The sequence below is a fragment of the Numenius arquata genome, chromosome W (genome assembly GCF_964106895.1).
Source record: "Numenius arquata chromosome W, bNumArq3.hap1.1, whole genome shotgun sequence".
Classification (NCBI taxonomy): domain Eukaryota; kingdom Metazoa; phylum Chordata; class Aves; order Charadriiformes; family Scolopacidae; genus Numenius; species Numenius arquata.
In genome coordinates, this window is record NC_133615.1 from 1,206,527 (window position 1) to 1,225,018 (window position 18,492).

General features: G+C 50.4%; 1 protein-coding gene across 1 annotated transcript; it reads left to right on the forward strand.

Moving 5' to 3' along the window:
- The first annotated feature begins 1,777 nt into the window (after positions 1 to 1,777).
- LOC141476709 (coiled-coil domain-containing protein 68-like) lies at positions 1,778 to 13,564 on the forward strand. Its single transcript, XM_074165513.1, has 10 exons — positions 1,778 to 1,796; positions 6,732 to 6,874; positions 9,223 to 9,360; positions 9,727 to 9,852; positions 10,116 to 10,244; positions 11,321 to 11,403; positions 11,816 to 11,921; positions 12,568 to 12,651; positions 12,958 to 13,034; positions 13,486 to 13,564. Exons 1-10 carry the CDS (start codon positions 1,778 to 1,780, stop codon positions 13,562 to 13,564), a joined length of 984 nt encoding a protein of 327 aa, XP_074021614.1.
- The last annotated feature ends 4,928 nt before the right edge of the window (positions 13,565 to 18,492 follow it).

The following is an 18,492-nucleotide window of genomic DNA, read 5'->3' on the forward strand; positions in this document are numbered from 1 at the left end:
TTCTGGTACCACTGAGGTGGCCCTGCGTGGGCACCCGGCTGGGGGGGGGGGGGGGGGGGGGGTGTGTCAGCTCAGTCAATATCTCATAAATCACCTCCCAGGGTCTTCCCCATCAAAAGAGGTATCCCCACACCACCCTACAGCGATTTTCCACTCACGATTACGTTGCAAAGTGCTAAATCCTAAATTCTCAAGAGACTTCCCGCGGTGAAACGCAGTGGAGTTTGCAAGCAACTCTATACCTGGCTTCCAGCTATACCTTCAACTCTACACCTGGCTTCCAGCTATACCTTCAACTCTATACCTGGCTTCCAGCTATACCTTCAATTCTACACCTGGCTTCCAGCTATACCTTCAACTCTACACCTGGCTTCCAGCTATACCTTCAACTCTATACCTGGCTTCAAAGACAGATCAAGCTGGGGTTTGCCTCACCTTTCTTAAGCAATAAATGCCAACGAAGCCACCCGCCCCCCCGGATTCAGCCTCTCTGGGCGGCAGCTGGAGCCCGCCAAGAAGGTTGTTAGCCCCAGGAATGTGCTAAACATTAACCACCAGCGGTGAGCTATTTAAATTGCCCTGATAACAAGAAAAGCCACCTCTTGGGCTCCCCGTTTTCCAGATTTAAGAGGACGAAACAGGCCGGGCGGGAGGAGGAGCTGGAAGCGGGGCAGGAGGAGGTAGGTGAGATGGGGTCGTGCCTGGGGGGGGGGGGGCTGGCAGCACCCACCCTTCGCTCCACGCGACCGACCTCGGCTGGGTGCTGCCGGTCTCGTCTTTGCTCCGTGGTCAGGGCTGGGACCGACTTTGCCCTGGAGGCTCCTTGGGGAGGGAGATGACAAAGTGGTGGCACGTCCCAGGCCGAAGGAAAAAAGCAGCAATACTTCTTCCCCCCCCCCCCATTTCTAATTAATAAGAAAAACCCCCTTCCACTCCGACGCGTCCTGGTGTCAAGCATCGCAGTGACCTCGCTCAGAAACGAGCCTTTAACCCCAGGGAGGTGCTGGGTGTGCACAGCAGGAGGGTTTGGGTCCCCCCCTGGGACGTGTGGTGGGGGACGTATGGGGGGGCACGTACAGGTGTGCGGCACCTGGGTCTCTCTCCCCTGCCCGCCCCGAGATCCAAAATGCTGCTGGAAAAAGGAAACTTGAGTGCAAGTTGATAAGCTTTTTGAGGGTGATGTGACCGGGAGGGATACAGATCCCGGGGGGAGCCCGAACTTGCTGATCAGGACTTTCCTGTTGGTAAAGGACTTTATTGGACACTTTTGGCTTTCCCTTCCCGTTCTCTGTTTCACCTTCTCCCCCTCAGCCCCTTTCCCAGGACGTTCGTGGCTCTCTCCCCCGATTCCCATCGATGCTTTTCTTTAAAGCCCTGTTCCTCAAGGTGTTCCTCTTTTCCTTCGGGACACCCCCTTGGCCGTGCCTGGCTTTTTTTTTTCCGCTATTTACCAGATTTTCAGCTTTTTCTTCCTTCCGGTTTCCCTTCCCCCTCGCTGGCACCCGTCAACCCCCCCCCCCCCCCCCCCGGCGCAGCCTCTTCCCTCCACCCGTTTTTGTCCCTGTAGAAACCAGAAGTTTGGTGACGAATCTAAAAGGGAAAAGCCAGGGCGGGGGGGGGGCGTGGCCTCGTGTGGGGGGCGTGGCCGGAGGGCGTGGCCAGCAGGTGAGGGCGTGGCCAGAGGGGCGGGGCCGCCGAGCCCCGGCAGCGGAGGGGGAAGCGGCGCGTCCCGGTGCGGGGGGGGGCCGAGGGGCTGCCCGGGAGCGGCGGTGGGAGCATGTCCGCCCCCTCCGGAGGTGAGTCTCGGTCCCGGCTGCGGGGGGTGGGAGGGCAGTGGCGGCCATTCTTCTCCCGGTCCCCCGGGGGCACCCAGAGAGTCCCCTACCTGGGTCCCCGTGGCACCCAGAGAGCCCCCTTGCTGGCCCCCTCCACGGTGGCAACGAAGGAGCCCACTCCCTGGCCCCCAGTGGCACTCAAAGAGTCTCCAGCCCCCAGTGACACCCAAAGAGCCCCCTCCCTGACCCCTGGGTGGCACCCAAAGACCCCCTTTGCCAGCCCCTGGTGGCACCCAGAGAGCCCCCTTGCTGGCCCCCTCCCCCGTGGCAACAAAAAAGCCCCCGGGAGCAGCCAAAGAACCCCCCTCTCCAGCCCCGGCTGGCACCCAAAAGCCCCCTCCCTAGCCCCTAGTGGCACTCACAGAGTCTCCAGCCCCCAGTGACACCCAGAGAGCCCCCTCCCTGACCCCTGGATGGCACCCAAAGAGCCCCCAGGGGCACCCAAAGAACCCCTCGCCAGCCCCTGGTGGCACCCAAAGAGCCCCCTCCCTGTCCCCCAGTGGCACCCAGAGACCCACTCACTGACCCTCTCCCTCATGGCACCCAAAAAGCCCCCCTGTCAGGCCCCTCCCCGGTGGCACCCAAAAAGCCCCTAGTGGCATCCAAAGAGCCCCCTCCCTGACCTCTGGTGGTACCCAAAGACCCACTCGCTGGCCCCCTCCCCGGTGGCACCCAAAGAGCCCCTCGCTGGCCCTGTTGTGCTGGGGGGCTGCTGGGGGGCTACTGGGGGACGTGTCCCGTCCCCAAGTTTGGGGCCCGAGCTGCTGGTTCCCACGGTCCCTTCCTGCCGGCTGGGACCGCAAGTGCCTTTTCAGCATTTCTCCCAAATTAGCAACCCCCCGAAAACCCAATGCTGACAAATCCCCGTCCCCAGAGCGGCCCTTTCACCCCCCACCCCCAGGGATTGACACAAACCCCATTCCTCTCTTTCCCGAGTCCCTGCGCTCGGTAAGGAGCCCGTGTACGGAGAAAAGTGGGTTATTTCTGCTGGCTGGGGCGGAGGTGAGCAGATTTCTGGTGGCCAAAAGCCTGGAGGTTGTTGGCAAAGTGTCCCCGCCGATTTTTTTAGGGGTTTAATTGTGTTTTTGCGGAAATGCTTTGGTGCGGCGGGAGGAGATATACCTTTTTTTTAATATATATATATATATATATATATATTTGCCTGAGGAGAGAGGGTTTTATTTACATGTGTGTTCCTGTATTCAGAAAAACTGTTCTTTTCCACCGCTTGTGAGAACAACCGGTAACAAATAACCGCGTGTCTGTGGATGTGCATTAAAAGGCGAAGGAATATTGTCTAAATTCCTGCTGGAAACAGCCTGGGATTTATTTACCTGCCTGTTCCCGGGGGGAACACACACACCCCCCCCCTGCAGAAACCCTGTGTTTGAGTTACAGCGCTCAGCTGGAGAGTGACATGGAATTACTTTACCTGGCTCCTCCCAATAATTGCCATTAAATGGATTCATTTCAACTGGAATTACTCCAGGGCAGCCCTGCCTTGGTTCCGTAACTGGTCACGCTCCCCAGCATGGGAAAAAAAGGGATTTACGGGGAAAATACCCGGCTGCCGTGATTGCGGGTGGGCGGCCGTCGGTCCCTTTAAATTCTCGGGTGTCCCCAGCCTGCCCTGGCTGTGACAATCCTCCCTGTCCCCTCATCTATCAATAACCTATCAATAAGGTGGCCGAGGCGCCGCGCCTCTTCCCGGCCAAGGGTGTAAGAGCAGAAACACTCGTTTCTACTGGTTCTTGCTCAAAATAACGTTATTCCCAATAAGTTGGGCTGTTCCTTAGGTAGGCGAGGGTGGTGCTTTCCTGCTCGGTGTGTCCTGGGTTCCCGCCTGCGGGAGCTTGAGAGGAAGCAGCCCATCGTAAGCAAAAAGAGGGAGACCTGCTCTTACAACCATAAAAATATAAGCGGAATACTGCCGCGTTTGTCACACCTGCGGTGGTGACAATCTCGGGCCTGGCAAAGAGAAACACCGGCTGTTTGACGGGTGACCGAGAGGTGAGTGTTTGTAAAGGGTGGCGGCGGGATTTCTGGGCGAACGTTGAGCCTCTGAAATGGTGCCTTCTGGCAAGGAGAGCGGGTGAATAATAGATGAACTTGGCCCTTCTTTTCCACGCTTGGTTCCCGAGCGGAGGGAGCGTTTGCGTGGTGCAGAGCTTCCCCCATGGCCGGTCTCTCTGGAGGGTGTTTTGGGGGTGCCAAGCCCCTGAGCACCCTCCCCATGCGCTGGGGAGGCAGGGCGAGGGTGCTGAGCTCAAGGGTGCTGGTTCTTGCCATGAAGACAGAGGTGCCCAGAGGAGTACTGAGGTCCATGTGGTCCAGCTGTGCAGCCCTATGGGCACATCCAGCTGTGCAGCCTTTTGGGCTGCTGCCCCACTTCTGGTGGTTGCCTGGAGGAGTACTGAGGTCCATGAGGTCCAGCTGTGCAGCCCAGTGGGCTGCTCCCCTGCTGCTAGTGGTTGCCCAGAGGAGTGCTGAGGTCCATGAGGTCCAGCTGTGCCCTATGGGCATGTCCAGCTGAGCCTCCCTATGGTCACATCCAGCTGTGCAGCCCAGTGGGCTCCTCCCTTGCTGCTGGTGGTTGCCCAGAGGAGTACTGATGTCCATGAGGTCCAGCTGAGCATCCCCATGGACACATCCAGCTGTGCAGCCCAGTGGGCTGCTCCCCTGCTGCTGGTGGTTGCCCAGAGGAGTACTGAGCTCCAGCTGTGCATCCCTATGGGCACATCCAGCTGTGCAGCCCAGTGGGCTGCTGCCCCGCTGCTGCTGGTTGCCCAGGTGGGGAAGCAGGACCCTCCCAAGGACTTCTCCCACCCAGCCTGGGGCCAGCAGGTCAACTTAGAGAGCTGGGCTTGTTGTCACTGGCTTCTCCTGGTTCAAATGCTTCAGGGCTGGAAAATGTTTCCCTTCCAGAATTTACTCCCTGGGGGTGAGTGGAGGTTTCAGCCTGGATTAGCAGAGGCTGGAAGGAGAATGTGATCCTGCCGGATGGAAACCAGCAGCCAGACAGAACAAACTTTGTTTAACCCCTTGTAGCGTTGGTGAGAACCATCCTCTGTACCCGTGAAAAGCCACGGCTGGAGGCGCCTGGGATTTCTGCCTGGATAAACTGTGGAATCAGGGGACAACATTTGGAGGGAGGGATTTTTTTTTGGCTTGAGGTCAAAGTCCTGGAGGGTTGTGTTTGGGTATCCAGCTCCTCTCTGTGGAAGCCATGGTAGGAAAGGTAGCTCACTCTTGTGGAACCTGATTTTCCTCCTTTCTCCCATGTCCCAAACGGACCGGCTCCATGATGGCCAGGGATGGGGCATCTGCTGATGCTCCTGACTTTTAGAAGGTGGAGAAAAAGGGAAGCAATAAGAGGTTTTTACTTTGAATTTGTAAATCACCCTAGAACGGGAGTCCTAATAGCCCTGGGGCACTTAAAGCTCCTGTGTTAAATTTCTTTATAGTTAATTCCTAATTTAGCCTTCTGTTGTTTTCTGCCTGGGACACGAGGTGACACGGAGATGTCCCTGCTATGGGTGAGCTGCTGCGGACCCACCCGGGCAGTTGTGGAAAGCAGCTCCACCGCCGCGCTCGGTGGGAACGGCGTTCCTCTTCCGCCACAGCAGTAAATGTTTCAAGTGGCCTCATTATATTTTATTAGAGAAGGAGCTCGTTAAGAAACGTGCTCAACCTTCCTGGGAGTGCTGCAACGCTCGGTGTTGGGATGACTCAAGGAAGAGGAGGGTTTGGCCCTCAGCATCCGTGTTGCGCTGCCACTGCGGGAGCCCCGAGACCTTCAACTTTGGAGTGTGAAAACTAAATCTATTTTTAAAATGAAATATTATTGTAAATTAGCTGTAAGCTTTGTAAAGTGCAACCAGGTTTTTCTCTCTTCCACTGTGAGCCCACCCACGCCCTCCACGCTCCCTAAGTGGCTTTACCACCCCTCTGTGCTGACCTTAATTAGCTCCGGATCCTTCAAACGCGCTGGTTAAAAATCGGCGGTGTCCTCGGAGCAGCCGGGACGGGGCTGGAAACCGGCGTCTTTTGAGATAGAGGCGCTGGGTTCAGAGCCACGCAGCGGACACTGGATGTCACCATTGCACAGCGCAAACCCAGCCCAAGGTGCTCGGGGCTTCATTCTCCCTGCGTGACAGAGGGAGAAAAAAAGCCTTATTTTACGTTTCCCATCTATTCCGCCCTCGTAGGTTTGTTTTTTTTTTTTTTTCTTTAGAGTTACGATATCATTCAAGCTTTGTGCTGCTTCTGGCGTCTAAGCAGGATGGGGATAATCCTCCTGAACCCGGTTAAAACCAGTCCTGCTCCGGTGGAGTCGCTGGGAACTCTGCTGCGTGCAGAGCCGAGCGTGGAGTGAATTCCCTGGCGTTGGGATTACCGCGCGCGGGAGAAAATGAGAGTTTAATTTAGAGACTTTGCAGGTGGATGGCAAAAGTTTTGGTTTGTTCTTAAACTGTGTGTCTGGCTGTGAGTTATTCCCTGATTTTCTGCCTGGGAATCTCTGGCCACATGTTTTCCGAAATAATAGAGGATCGGGGTGTAGGTTGTTAGTAAAAAAAGCAATTGAAATCTTCAGTGAAAATAACGTGTGAAAGCATCTCTTTTCCCATCTATTAAAAAAAAATAATAATCAGGTTCCTGCTTTGGAAGGGGGTTGAATTCGATGATTTCTGAAGGTCCCTTCCAACCCCTATGATTCTGTGATTCTGTGATTTACTTTTTTTTAAGTGGTCCTTAATGGTGCTTTAAGCTGGCAGTGCCTGCCTGGCTCCGGCGTGTCCCTAAAGCTGAGATGGAATTAAACAGGATGGAATAATGGGATTATTCTCCATCCCTGGGTAATGAAACCAGCCCCTCTCTTTCCTCTCGCCCGCACAGAGCAGCGAAAGGCGCGTATAGTGATGACCACCCTGCTCCTCACCGAGCAAATCACACGGGAAGACCACGGCTCGGAGGGAAACTACGTCCTTTATGGATCCTCCTGTTCCCAAATCACCGAGGAAGCCGAGTATGTGAGAAAGGTATTTCCGCATCGTCGTTCTTCTGTTCCTTCCTTTGCTCCAGCAGGAAACGGGGGGAGGAAAACTAATAACGACTGAACGAGAAACTTGTGACAACACACACTTGGGAAACCTTTTGATTTGCACATGGGTTCCAGAAATGCTATTTACGCCGCAGCGATGACTTAATTATAGCATGTGCCACCTTAGGTTGGGTGAAACCACTTAAAAAACTGGTGAGGTTTTCCCACCCCTCGCTTAGGAGTGTTGCGAGAGACAGCCAAGCGCGTGTCCCCACCCAAAGTCACCGCTCCTGGGTGGCAGAGCTGTTTGCTGGGAGATGCGAGGAGGAGGAGGAGGAGGATGGAGCCTGGCCCTGGGCAGTGTTGGTGCTGGGAAGGGCTCTGAGGTGCCGCGGAGATAAATGTGTCCACGGTGGGAAATGAAAGGGTGTGTGGTAGCGCGACTGATGAGAAGATTGATGTTGGGCTAATGGTTGCCCTGGGTCCATCAAAGGTTTATCAGAAATTGGCCGTCCTGTGGAAAAAGGTGGGAAGATGGAAAAGAGCATGGATGAACGCGTGGTTGGAGCTTCTTTGCTTGCTTTGCAGACAAAACCAGTGACTAAGCAGTTAGAAAGGGCAGGATGGACACATTATACTTTAAAAACAATAAGAGCAATGTGAGAGATGATGCATAAAAAAAGAATATATATATATATACGTATCTAAGGCTGCTGTTCCACCTGCTAGCCAGTTTGAACATCATGCTGGTGGTACCTGAAAGTTTTTATTTGAAGCCATTTGCGATACGGCATGGATGCTGAGCTGAGCTGCACAGCTGGGCTTGGTCCTTGGAAGAGCCAAGGAAGCTCTGGAGCAGTGAGAAGCTTTATATGAAGCAGAAGTGTTGGTCTGGGGTACCTAGAGACCAGTATCCCAAGGTGGAAGAATGACTTGTGGGACAGGCAGAGCCTGGGCCACGAAGATGCTGGGAGGGCTGGAGCCCCTCTGCGGTGAGGACAGGCTGAGAGAGTTGAGGGGGTTCAGCCTGGAGAAGGCTCCAGGGAGACCTTAGAGCCCCTTCCAGTCCCTCAAGGGGCTCCAGGAAAGCTGGGGAGGGACTCTTGATCAGGGAGGGGAGCCATAGGAGGAGGGGGAACAGTTTGACACTGGAAGAGGGGAGATTGAGATGAGATCTGGGGAAGAACTTCTTTGCTGTGAGGGTGGTGAGAGCCTGGCCCAGGTTGCCCAGAGAAGCTGTGGCTGCCCCATCCCTGGAGGGGTTCAAGGTTGGAGGGGGCTTTGAGCAACCTGGTTTGGTGGGAGGTATCCCTGCCCAGGGCAGGGGGTGGCACTGGGTGGGCTTTAACCCTTCCAACCCAAACCATTCTGTGATTCTATGATCCTGGAGGTGTCAGTCAACAACCCAAGGGCTCCTTGGAGATCACAACATGCAGTAGTTTGAAATAGTCTCGAGTTGTTCCTTTCCTGAATGCCAGAGGAAATGCAGGAAGAATGGAGTTTAATGAATGATTTAATCGGCTTCGTCTGTAATGACAGAAGAGAAGACCTCAAACTGAAATCAAAAGTTAAATAAGATTTCTTCATTCCCATCATAATTACCTTTATGAAGTTGCAGTTTCTTTCCGCATCCTGGAATGAGGTTGAAGAAAAGCCTCCGTAGTGAAAAGAAAGTGATTTATGGTTTAAACCCTTTTCAAAAGGTACAGAGTGGCCTTTGTTTGGGGGAGTTTGTTTTTAACAAATGAACTCAGCGTAATGGACGCAGGGCCCTATACATGGCCAGCGCGTTCTGGCAGAAATCGGACCGGTTGCAGGTCGTGTTCCTTGCACGTACCGGCTCTCAAACCCGAGCACGCATTTGCGAACACCTCGGGGAGGCGGGGGGAAAAAGTGGTTTTAAGCAACTTAAAACCACTTTAAACACGTGGTTTTGTGCAAAGAGGCAGCCCCCGGGAAGCCAGGAGATTCGGAAATTGAAATTATTCAAACGATTAGAATAGGCTGGAGCGAGGAGTGGTTCTTTTAACGGGCAATGTTTACTCACGTGCATTTGATGCAGCCTCGCCTGCGATGGAACATGCGCTGCGATAGTGTAAAAGCCAATTAATCTGTGGAATAACCACTGCAGAGAGTGGGAGAGAGAGATTAATCGGAATCGCCACGCAAATAATTTCCCATGTAAAACCCCGGAGAGCGGAACACGCAGAACATTTCAATCCCAGCTTGGGAGTACCTCCGACCCCGTTCTCCAGAGAGACCTTTATAAGAAACCAGGTCTTTTACAGCCAGTTTGATCACTCAAGCTGTTTTTCTGTTGTTTTTTAATTCATTTCCATCCTTTAGCAGCATCCTCAAGTCTCGGGCAATAGAGGGGAGGCCAAGAGCAGCGGCTGGAGCCACAGGCCCGTTGCGACCACCATGAAGGAGACAGAAGAGCAGCTGCTGGTGGTGAGCAGGGAGAACCAAGTGCTGAAGATCAAGGTGCGTTTGGGGTTTTTGGTGGGTTTTTTTTAAGGTTTCAGCTGAATCTGTGTGCCTGGCAGCCCAGTTAGAGTCGGGTCCCAGCTGGTGCAGCCCCATCCCGTACCGGAGCCTTTCCTTTGGGAAAGGGGCAGATTCTGCTGCGCTTTCCCAACTGCTGCAAAACTCTCGTGTTCCAGCAGGCAACAAAACTGACGTCAAAAATCTGCTTTTTGGGGACACATCCCATTTGGGGCTAGAGAGACAGCAGGGTCGGCTCTGTCGGTAGTTGACATCTTGTAGAGAGGGTTTATTTTCCAGCATGGGGTTATAAAATCACTTTTTTATATAAAGCACAATATATATGTGCTGTATTTTTCTCTCTAGCTGGAAGCCACGCGAGAAGCAGGTGTCCAGGCTCTCAGATCCGCCTCCCAGAAACTCTATGAGAATTACCAGGCTCGCTCAGAAGAACTGAAAAAAAGCCAGGAGAATGAGAAGCAGCAAATACAGGTACAAATCTTCCCATGACCATCCTGTTCATCAAAATACTTACGTGGGCTTTGCCTCTCTGTGCTGCAAACTCAACCTAGGACCTGCTGAGCATCTTCTGGTAGCCCACTGGGGAAGTTAAATAGGAAAATTTTAAATATTTTGGTTTTATTCCTGATTTTTGGAATCGGTTTGGCTCGAAATTCCTTGAGCCCCATCTCTGTCCATTCGCTGCGTTTGCCGCCTCCCAGCACAGCTCCATTAACGCCCTTCTTTGGTCCCAGGCCTACAACCTCCAACAAGAAGAGAAGCTCCGGCAAAGCTCGGAAGATGCCAGCCGCCTTGCTGAAGGCATCAGGGAAAAATGCACCCGCATCGCGGAGATGGAGCAGCGCGTGCAAAGGATGGAGGAGGTATGTCCGTCCATTCCTCCTGTCCGTCTGTCCTGGCACCGGGAGTCGGTGCAGGCTCTTGGGAAGAGGGGTTGTTTGCTTGCAGGGTTTGGGGCATGGCACCTGCTGGGAATTGGGACTAAAAAGGACCAAATTGAGAACCTTGAGCCGTAGCTAGAAATAAACCGCGCAATTTGAACTCTCTCGCTTATTTTGGAACTTGCTTAAAACCTGTAGAGCATCAGGAAGAAAGTCTCAACTTGTAGCTATTAATGATCTCTACTCCTGAAGAGTTGCTCTTTCACCTTCCCCCATCAGTGTGCTTTGAAATGTAAAATGTAGCCATCCTAGCACTGAAAACTGCTCCTTAACTCTCAGAAAAATGCCACTGTAAGCACCCGAAACCCTGGGCAGGCAAATGACTGCGGCAGCAAACCGACGACTGCCTGCACAGAAACTTGCCGAAAATTTCTTCTCCCTCACTGGGAATTTTCTTTGGAGGTTTTGGTTGAGTTGGAAGACTCCACGTACGGTATTTTCTCCCAGAAATGGCTCCATACGTGGTATTTTCTGATGTATGCGCTCAGCAGGGGTGGGAATTCCTCCTCTAGAAGTGCCATTTTAAATCTAAGTTTTTCCTGTCCTGCGGTTGCTGCAAACACAGGGTCAATGAATATATTTTCGCCCCCATCACATGCAGGTAATATTTCTGATACCGAGAGTTTTGTCATCAGTTTTATTCAGATTTTTCCCTCTGTGGCCAAGGTTTTGAGAGGTGGATGTAACAGTCATGCGGTATCCCCCGGCCGCTGAGCATGGAGTCCTACAAGACCTAAGAATTTTGGCTAATTAATTAAAGAAGTGCGATTTTAACAGAGTTTGGACTGTTTCCCATGGTAAATCAGTACGACCACCCCTTCGGGATTCGATTCCGAGAGGTCAGACCGGTTGGCATCTCCAGCTGATGTTGATGTGGGTGGTTATTGCTGAATTCTGTCTGCTTGCAGAGTGAAATTATTGAACGTACAGCCAAAATTCTCTCGCTAATCAAACGGTAGGAAACGCAATTCAACTTTTCTATCACTTTGCTTCCTTAGGAAAAGAAAACTCTGATAGAGAAGAAGATGTCATTTGAAAAGATGCTTCAACAGATGATGTCAAGGAATGAAGACAGCAAACGGTGATTAAATGCATGTGATAAAAGTGTTTTTCTTTCTTTCATGAAAGATTAGTTCACGTAAAATACCAGACAATCGCTCGCTCAAGTTGCTTCTGGTAGTAAAATTATTCATGATGAAAGCAAGTGGTTCAAAACCTGATTTACTGTGGTTGCTTGAAGTCACCAAGACAGATGTTGATGTCCTGCAGCTCTTAGATGGTGATTCTACTCAAATTCCTAGTACTTCTCCTTCCACCTTGTATTCCCTTTCCTGACTTTTATGTGGAGCTGATGCTGCTTTGGTGACAGCCACGCATCTTCAGGAACACCCAAGCTCTCGCACTGACTCCGAGGTGGGATGGGAAAGCGGCTGGGTGGGTCAGCGATCCCTTGGGATTGATTGAACCCCGGGGTGCTCTGCTCTCTCCCACAGGTGCCTGGATCTCCAGAGACAGATTTCCACCCTGCAGGAGCAGATCTGCCACCTCCAGCGCGTGATCCAGGCGCAGCACCACGGCCTGCGGGGCGTGATACAGGAGGTCAGAACTGGGAGATGCCCAGGTTGGATGGGGCTTGGAGCAACCTGGCCTGGTGGGAGGTGTCCCTGCCCATGGCAGGGGGTGGCACTGGATGATCTTTAAGGTCCCTTCCAACCCAAACCATTCTATGATTAAGGTGGAAATGGCATCACTGAAAACAGGGTTATTGTGGTGGAGTCAGTGATTTCAGGCCAAGCCCTGAGTTCTGGAGCGTTCCTGGGGGGACCTGTCTCCCTGCTCCATGCTGTGCTCCCAGGGGGGACCCTGGGATGCTCTGCCAGAGGCTCCCACCCTGCAGCTGGTTTCACGTGAAGCTGCTCCCACGAGCAAAGCCAACAGAGGCTTTTCCCAAGCAGCTAAGGCAATGTCCCACGCTAATTAGCTTTTGTAATCAGGTTTTTGTACATACAACAAGAGTAGACTTGTTATACTAAGGAAAACGTGACGCCGTCTGTTGAGAAATTGTTTTATAAATCAGTTAATCAATTAGTTTGAGTTCTTCTATGCTAAAAGACTAAGGATGTGAATGGTCTGTGATTCCCCTGGGGCGGTGAGACATTTAACTCGGTGGTTTTGTTCAACACGGAGACGTTTTTGATGTATTCAGGTTCCAAATCTCTTACAAACATTATTTCCTCCCTCTCAGGCAGAGGAACTGAACAAGGAACTCAGAAGCCAAGATAAAAAAATCGAGAACCTGACAGAGAAGCTGACTGCACTGGAAGCACAGGTAAAGTCTGAAAATAGAAAGATATATTGAAGGGAGAGAGCAAAAGTACTTCTCTGCGGTCAGGGGCCCCTTCACGGTGCTGGGCTTGTGTCAGTAGGACGCTGTCGGGTTGATATTTCTTTGCACTGCATCTTTTAATCGTTTTCTTCTTAAAAAAAACAACCAAAAACCACAAAAAAAATCCACCCAAGCCCCAAAAAAACCTTTCTGGAGGAGTAGCAGGTCCTAGCTGGCATCCAGGCTTGTCCCTTCTCTGCAACGTTACACTGAGAGGGGTTTATTTTATTCTAATTTTTTTCCTTGCAGAATAAAGAGCTGAAAGACAGAGTGGGGTTCTGGTCCGGCCAGCCCAAGGCTAAAGTTTCCAGAGCTGTGGGAACAGAGTGAGTACCTGGGGAGGTTCCACGGGGAACACTGAGCCTGTGGCTCTTGCAGGGAGCAACCAAACTTCATCCTCCAGTAATTACCTTCTGTATAGAGGAGAGGAAAAACTGAAGCTCTGCTTCAAACTTAGTAGCCGGTGGTGGGATGGTGGTAGCCCAAGGTCCTGACTCCCACATAGCCATCCATCTGAGATAGGGCATGCTCAATGCATCAACCAAGGGTACCTGCAGAAGCCTGGACATGGTTATAGATGAACTGGAGGAGCTTTTCCCCCAGGAACTTTTCCTGGGGGATACAGTCCTTTGCTGGAGATCTGGACACCAGTTTCTGCTCTCAGTCAGCTCCTCCATATCCAGGGCCATAGTTATAAACCTCTTGATTTCGTATGCAGTTGTGGTGGGTTTAAGCCAGGTCTGAGTGATCTCTATCTCCTTGTGCTTCACTCTGCAGCACCCCAAGAGCTGTTGGAGCTTTAGGAGCATCATCCCCTTACCTGATGCTTAGCAGGCTGAGGAAGCAAGAGAGCTAAAGGCAGGACCGGATGTTTGTCTCCTACCTTTGTCAGAAGGATTTTGTGCTGCAACCTGTAACTCCTCCGGCCTCTTTGTTACTGCGAAGCACCTTCAGCACGTGCTGCCTCTCTCTCCGAAATGTGGCCCAGGAGCGGCCCTGCGGAGCTGCACTTGGAAGAATAAACCTGGAAAGAAGGGGAGAGCTGATGAGAGAGGCGGTGAGCTCGGCCCAGATGGCAAAGGCAGCCCCGGCCGTGCCCTGGGGGTGTTGCATGGCCGCATCGGCTGAGCCAGACCTGCCCCGGTGCAGAGACTCAGCTTAATGTGACTCTCATTTAGGTTAAGATTATAAAATAAACCTTTGGCTACCTGGCACGCTGGTACAGTTGCCACTTCCCCAGCTGTGGTTGGAGCTGGAGCCATGGTCCTGCCCTTTCAGGCGGTCACACAACGTGTTTCAGGCGTAACAGCAGCGTAATGTCACCGTGTCCTCGGGCAAGGAGGGAGCAGATCCCCTTCTGGGTTAACCCGGATCTTGCTTTCCTGAAAAACTTTCCATGGCAAAGAGTAAGTTTTCTGCCCACGTCAGCGTGAAGTTCTTCCTTGAGCCTTCTCAATGGCTGAAATCCCTTTTTGCAGAAGAAAACCACAGCTGCAGGTGGGAGGGCTGGTTTTTCTCCCCCCTACCCTGGGAAAGGTGCTGTGGTGGCCGCCAATCTCCCTGTCCAAGAGATGTGGCACCCTTCAGGAGCTAAACGGTGTCGCCAGGGGAGTGACAGTGGCTTTGCACACTCACGTTTAGCTCCGTGCTGTGGGACAGAAGGAACGGCCGTGTCCCTGGTCTGTCTTCTAATCCCCAATGTGCAGGCGGAGCAGCGTTTGGAAAAAAAGATAAATAAATAAAGAACAGCGTTGATACTTCGATAAGGCGTAAAGGTATTAAGTTTCAGTTTGTTCCTTTTCTTATCGAACTTTAGGTAAATTCTTCACACATGGTGTCACTCCAGGATGAAGGTGCAAATAAAAGCCTGGCACCTGATTAATAGCGGGGCGAGGCAGGTTGTGTGTGTTTGGGCAGGTGCCCGCCGGGTTATTCTCACCATTTAAGAGGGTGAGTTTTGTAAATTGTACCGTTTCCTCATCAAGGAGCTGGTGGCCAGTCCTTTCCCATCCCTCTTTTGGGGGAAAACTGGCTGAATTTGAAGTCAGGGTGCCATCACCGAGCTGCCCTGGGGCAGGACGGGTGTTGATGCCCCCTCGAGCAACCCTCTGCCAGCCTGAAAAATCCCTGCTCCTCCACTTATTTCCCTCAGCTGCCTAATTAGGCTGTGCCTCTGGGGGTGAAGCCTCTGCTTCCCCCCCAAAAAAACCAGCTGAGACACCAGCTTTAAAAATGTACTTTTATTCTGGAAAATAACAGTGCAGAAACTGAGTCACAGGATACATTCCTCAGCTGTTTTACACAAACCCAGACACCAGTGACATCGGTTGACAGTATGTTTTAAAGCCACGGGTACTTTGGTACAACAGAGTGACATTAACACCGGGGAAGCAAGCGCCACGCTCCGATCGAGGGGCATCTATAATAATAATAATTAATAATAATAATAATAAAAAAGGCTTATTTGTGTTCAAGATAGTTTCAAATCACACTCAGAGCACTAGGCATAGCACAGATCTGTTGAAGACAAACGAAAAACATGCTTTACAGGAGCGTAACAGAAGGAAAACACTTAAAAGGTCATTGATACAGGCTGCTTAGTGTTTATCCAGAAGGTGAAATATACCTTAAGAAAACCAAAGAAGAACCATTTAACTTCCATAAGTAAATTGAGTCAAATACAACAGGCTTTTTTTAAATATACAGTTTGTCCATTAAAGCCCTATTTGCACAATGAGGATGGACAACTTCAGGGTCTATGTTCTAAAGTTCTAGTTTAACCAAGTAACCATAGAGAACAAAAGCACATAGCAAAGAATCATTTCCTCTGTTGCCTTTAACTAGTTCAGATAGAAATAATAATAAATTAGAAACAGATCTGCCCAGCATCAAAGAGAATAGGCTCAAGTCAACAGCATCCTCTGGGACAAAAAAAAAACAACCACCCAACACAAAACTTATGCTACAAGGAGGTGTGGGGGAAATTTATGTCTAAAGTAGAAGAATTAAGACAGGAAAGAAGCTGGGAAAATTTGGCTTTCTCTTTAAAGATGCCTCAAGCCAGGTCTCCTAGCAGTCAGGTAAAAAAATTATTCATTTTAACAGCTTGACATCAGTTCCAACACTTTTTTTTTTTTTCTTTGTAAGAAAGATCAGAGCATGGTCTGAAACTCCTACAGCGTTCACACCCGTATAAAAATAGCAGTCACTTGAGGTTATTTTTACACTTGCTGCTTTTCTTCAATTATAGTGCCAAGAATACAAATTTTAAAATAACAGCTCCAGATTATTATATTTTTTTTTTTTTTTTAATTTTTTTTTTTTAACTTTAGGCTGAAAACTTTAATTATATCCATGGGATTGAAATAGTTCTAGGAGATAAAACTTCTTACCTTGAAAGAGTCCCTACGGAGCAGGTATCAAAGTCACATCTTATACAGCTTTTAATAAACATTCTTACATGACCCAGTCCTCGAAAATGTAAACGTATGTATGAGAACCCTTCGCATCCAGCATGTTAAAGAAGATGTAGCCTTCGGAAAACAGTTAAGGCAATCGGGTTTTAGAAAACTACCAAGATGACGAGGAAATATTTCAAATTATCTTTTGCTACATCATACCCACTGCCAGTCACAGTCGGCAAATCGTCTGTTCTTGCCTTATGTTTCCTCCTTTTTAAAAAAAAAAAAAAAAAAAAGCACATTTCAGGCACCTAAACCCCCCTTTTTTTCCTTTTTTTTAGAGAAGCAAATACCTTCCCTCTTGCAATCACCTGTAAAAAGCCACAGAAGGCAAAGGCTATAGAAAAGATGAGAGTTACTTAAGAGTAACTGCAGTTTGGTACCTGCCAGGGCAGAGCTGGCTCCTGCCAAATGCTTCGATTTGGAAGTGAGTCACTAGAACAAGGGAAAAAAACCCACATGGTACTAGCCGATCACAGATAAAAATACTTCATAAAACGAAAGCAGCTTAAATGATGGTGAAGCCTAAAATAGATGATGTGCCATACGCTATCGCCTGGCCCCCAGCCGTTTTGAATGCTCTGGTGGCTCTGGACGGGTATTGCTACACGTCACCAAGAGATCCTCTAAGGAGAGCATCTGCTTAAGCATCTAAAAACCATGCCCTAAAGAACAGTCATTAATACTCTCCTGGCCTTTTTCAGTTGATGGCATAATTTTCTTCATGGCTGGACAAGATTTAAAATAAAACAAAACCAAGCTCATTCACATCTGTATGTTCGTGGAGTTGGTACTTCTGTGCAGGTTTTTTTTTTTTTTTTTCCTCATTTTACACCATTTTAGCTGTAGTTGTTTTGCCCTGGCAATAGCTCCTGACTTCGAAGAGACCCAATTCAACCATTACACACAAGCTTAAGTAACTTTGCAAACTGGGCTCTCTGGTAAAAAATTTAAGGGCATTTCTCTTATCTAAACCTTTAGCACCACTTCTATCCTGCAATTTCCAGCCAGCCCTAGGTATTCCCACCCCTCCGCCTGTCTGCCGTTTTATTCCTGAGGATGGAAAGCAGCGCAGGACCCTGCCCTGGCACTGCCCAGCATCTCCCATTGCCCAACTGGTGGCAGGGCTGGCCAAGGCACCATAGCGGCGTAATGTAAAGGCAGGCGGCGTAAATTCAATTTCAATGCATGCATGAAAAAAAATTAAAATAATAATAATCCCATTTGACAACAGCACATTTCCCTTCTCGCCCTCCTCAAAAAGGTCTTGGCACTACTACTCCAACAGGGGCCGGGGAAGGTGAGGGCAGGGTCAGCAGAGGATGCTCGAATGGCAAAGTAAGAGCAGCAGCATCAGTTTGAGGGCATTCCCTGCTGACCCTGAGCTTCCTCCCTCCTCCAAGGATGACCCACAGGCTCTAAATTCACTAAGTTTGGCAGTTCAGAACCAGAGCTGCAACCCCAGACTTTGGCACCAGACTTCTGGCTGCGCAAATATTTAGCGACGGGTACAGGACACCATTTCCTCCACGGCGACAGAGCGACCCGAAGGCTGCAGGCAAAGGGAAAGAGCGGTGACCAGAGGGCCACTAGTCCCTACAGCCACAGACCAGCACCACTTTAACGTGGTGTATTAACACCTTTTGATACCACATTTTTACATTCATGCTTAAAACTGGGAGAGCAAAAATACCTGTGGATCAGGACGAAGCAGGGACTATGGTGAGCTCTATGCTGTGTACAGGAGGTAAGTGGGACACACCAAGAGGATTAAGGGAAGGGATTCAACAAGAAGTTGGGTAACTTGAAAGGCTGCTGGCGACGAGGAAGGCAAGGAGAGAGAAAATGAAACCAAAATTAATTATTCTCAGTGTTAAGACGCCACAAGTCACACCTCGGAAGGATGGGGATTACCGTCACCTTTGGCAGTGCACAGCACCGTTCCGGTCAGGAATTACCCCACACGCTGCCCCATAAAGGCTGCAGAGAGAGCACTGTACTGGAGGGACGCTGGAAAACTGAAATAAGGGATTTCTAAAAGGACACAAAAAGAGAAAACAGTGCCTGGACTGAAATTCAAGACAAAAGCCCACAGGGTTAGAATAACTGCACTGACATTTAATTTTCAGTATCACCCTGAATAAAGCATCACAGGACCTTCTCTCCTTCTCCAGCCCTGATGTGGGATATGGAGCAGGCTTGCAAACAAGCTGTATCTGTGCTCAAAACGCTTAACTTCCAATTCAAACATGTAGAAACCTAATTTTCCAACAGCAGAATCTGGCTTCAAGTCCTAGCAGGATGGATGGGATGAGGCTACATC

Bases quoted from the DNA above. Each gene is read 5' to 3' on its own strand.
- LOC141476709 (XM_074165513.1), top strand. The intron at 9,361-9,726 runs GTGCGTTTGGGG...TTTTCTCTCTAG, and splicing joins ACCAAGTGCTGAAGATCAAG to CTGGAAGCCACGCGAGAAGC. The intron at 9,853-10,115 runs GTACAAATCTTC...CTTTGGTCCCAG, and splicing joins ATGAGAAGCAGCAAATACAG to GCCTACAACCTCCAACAAGA.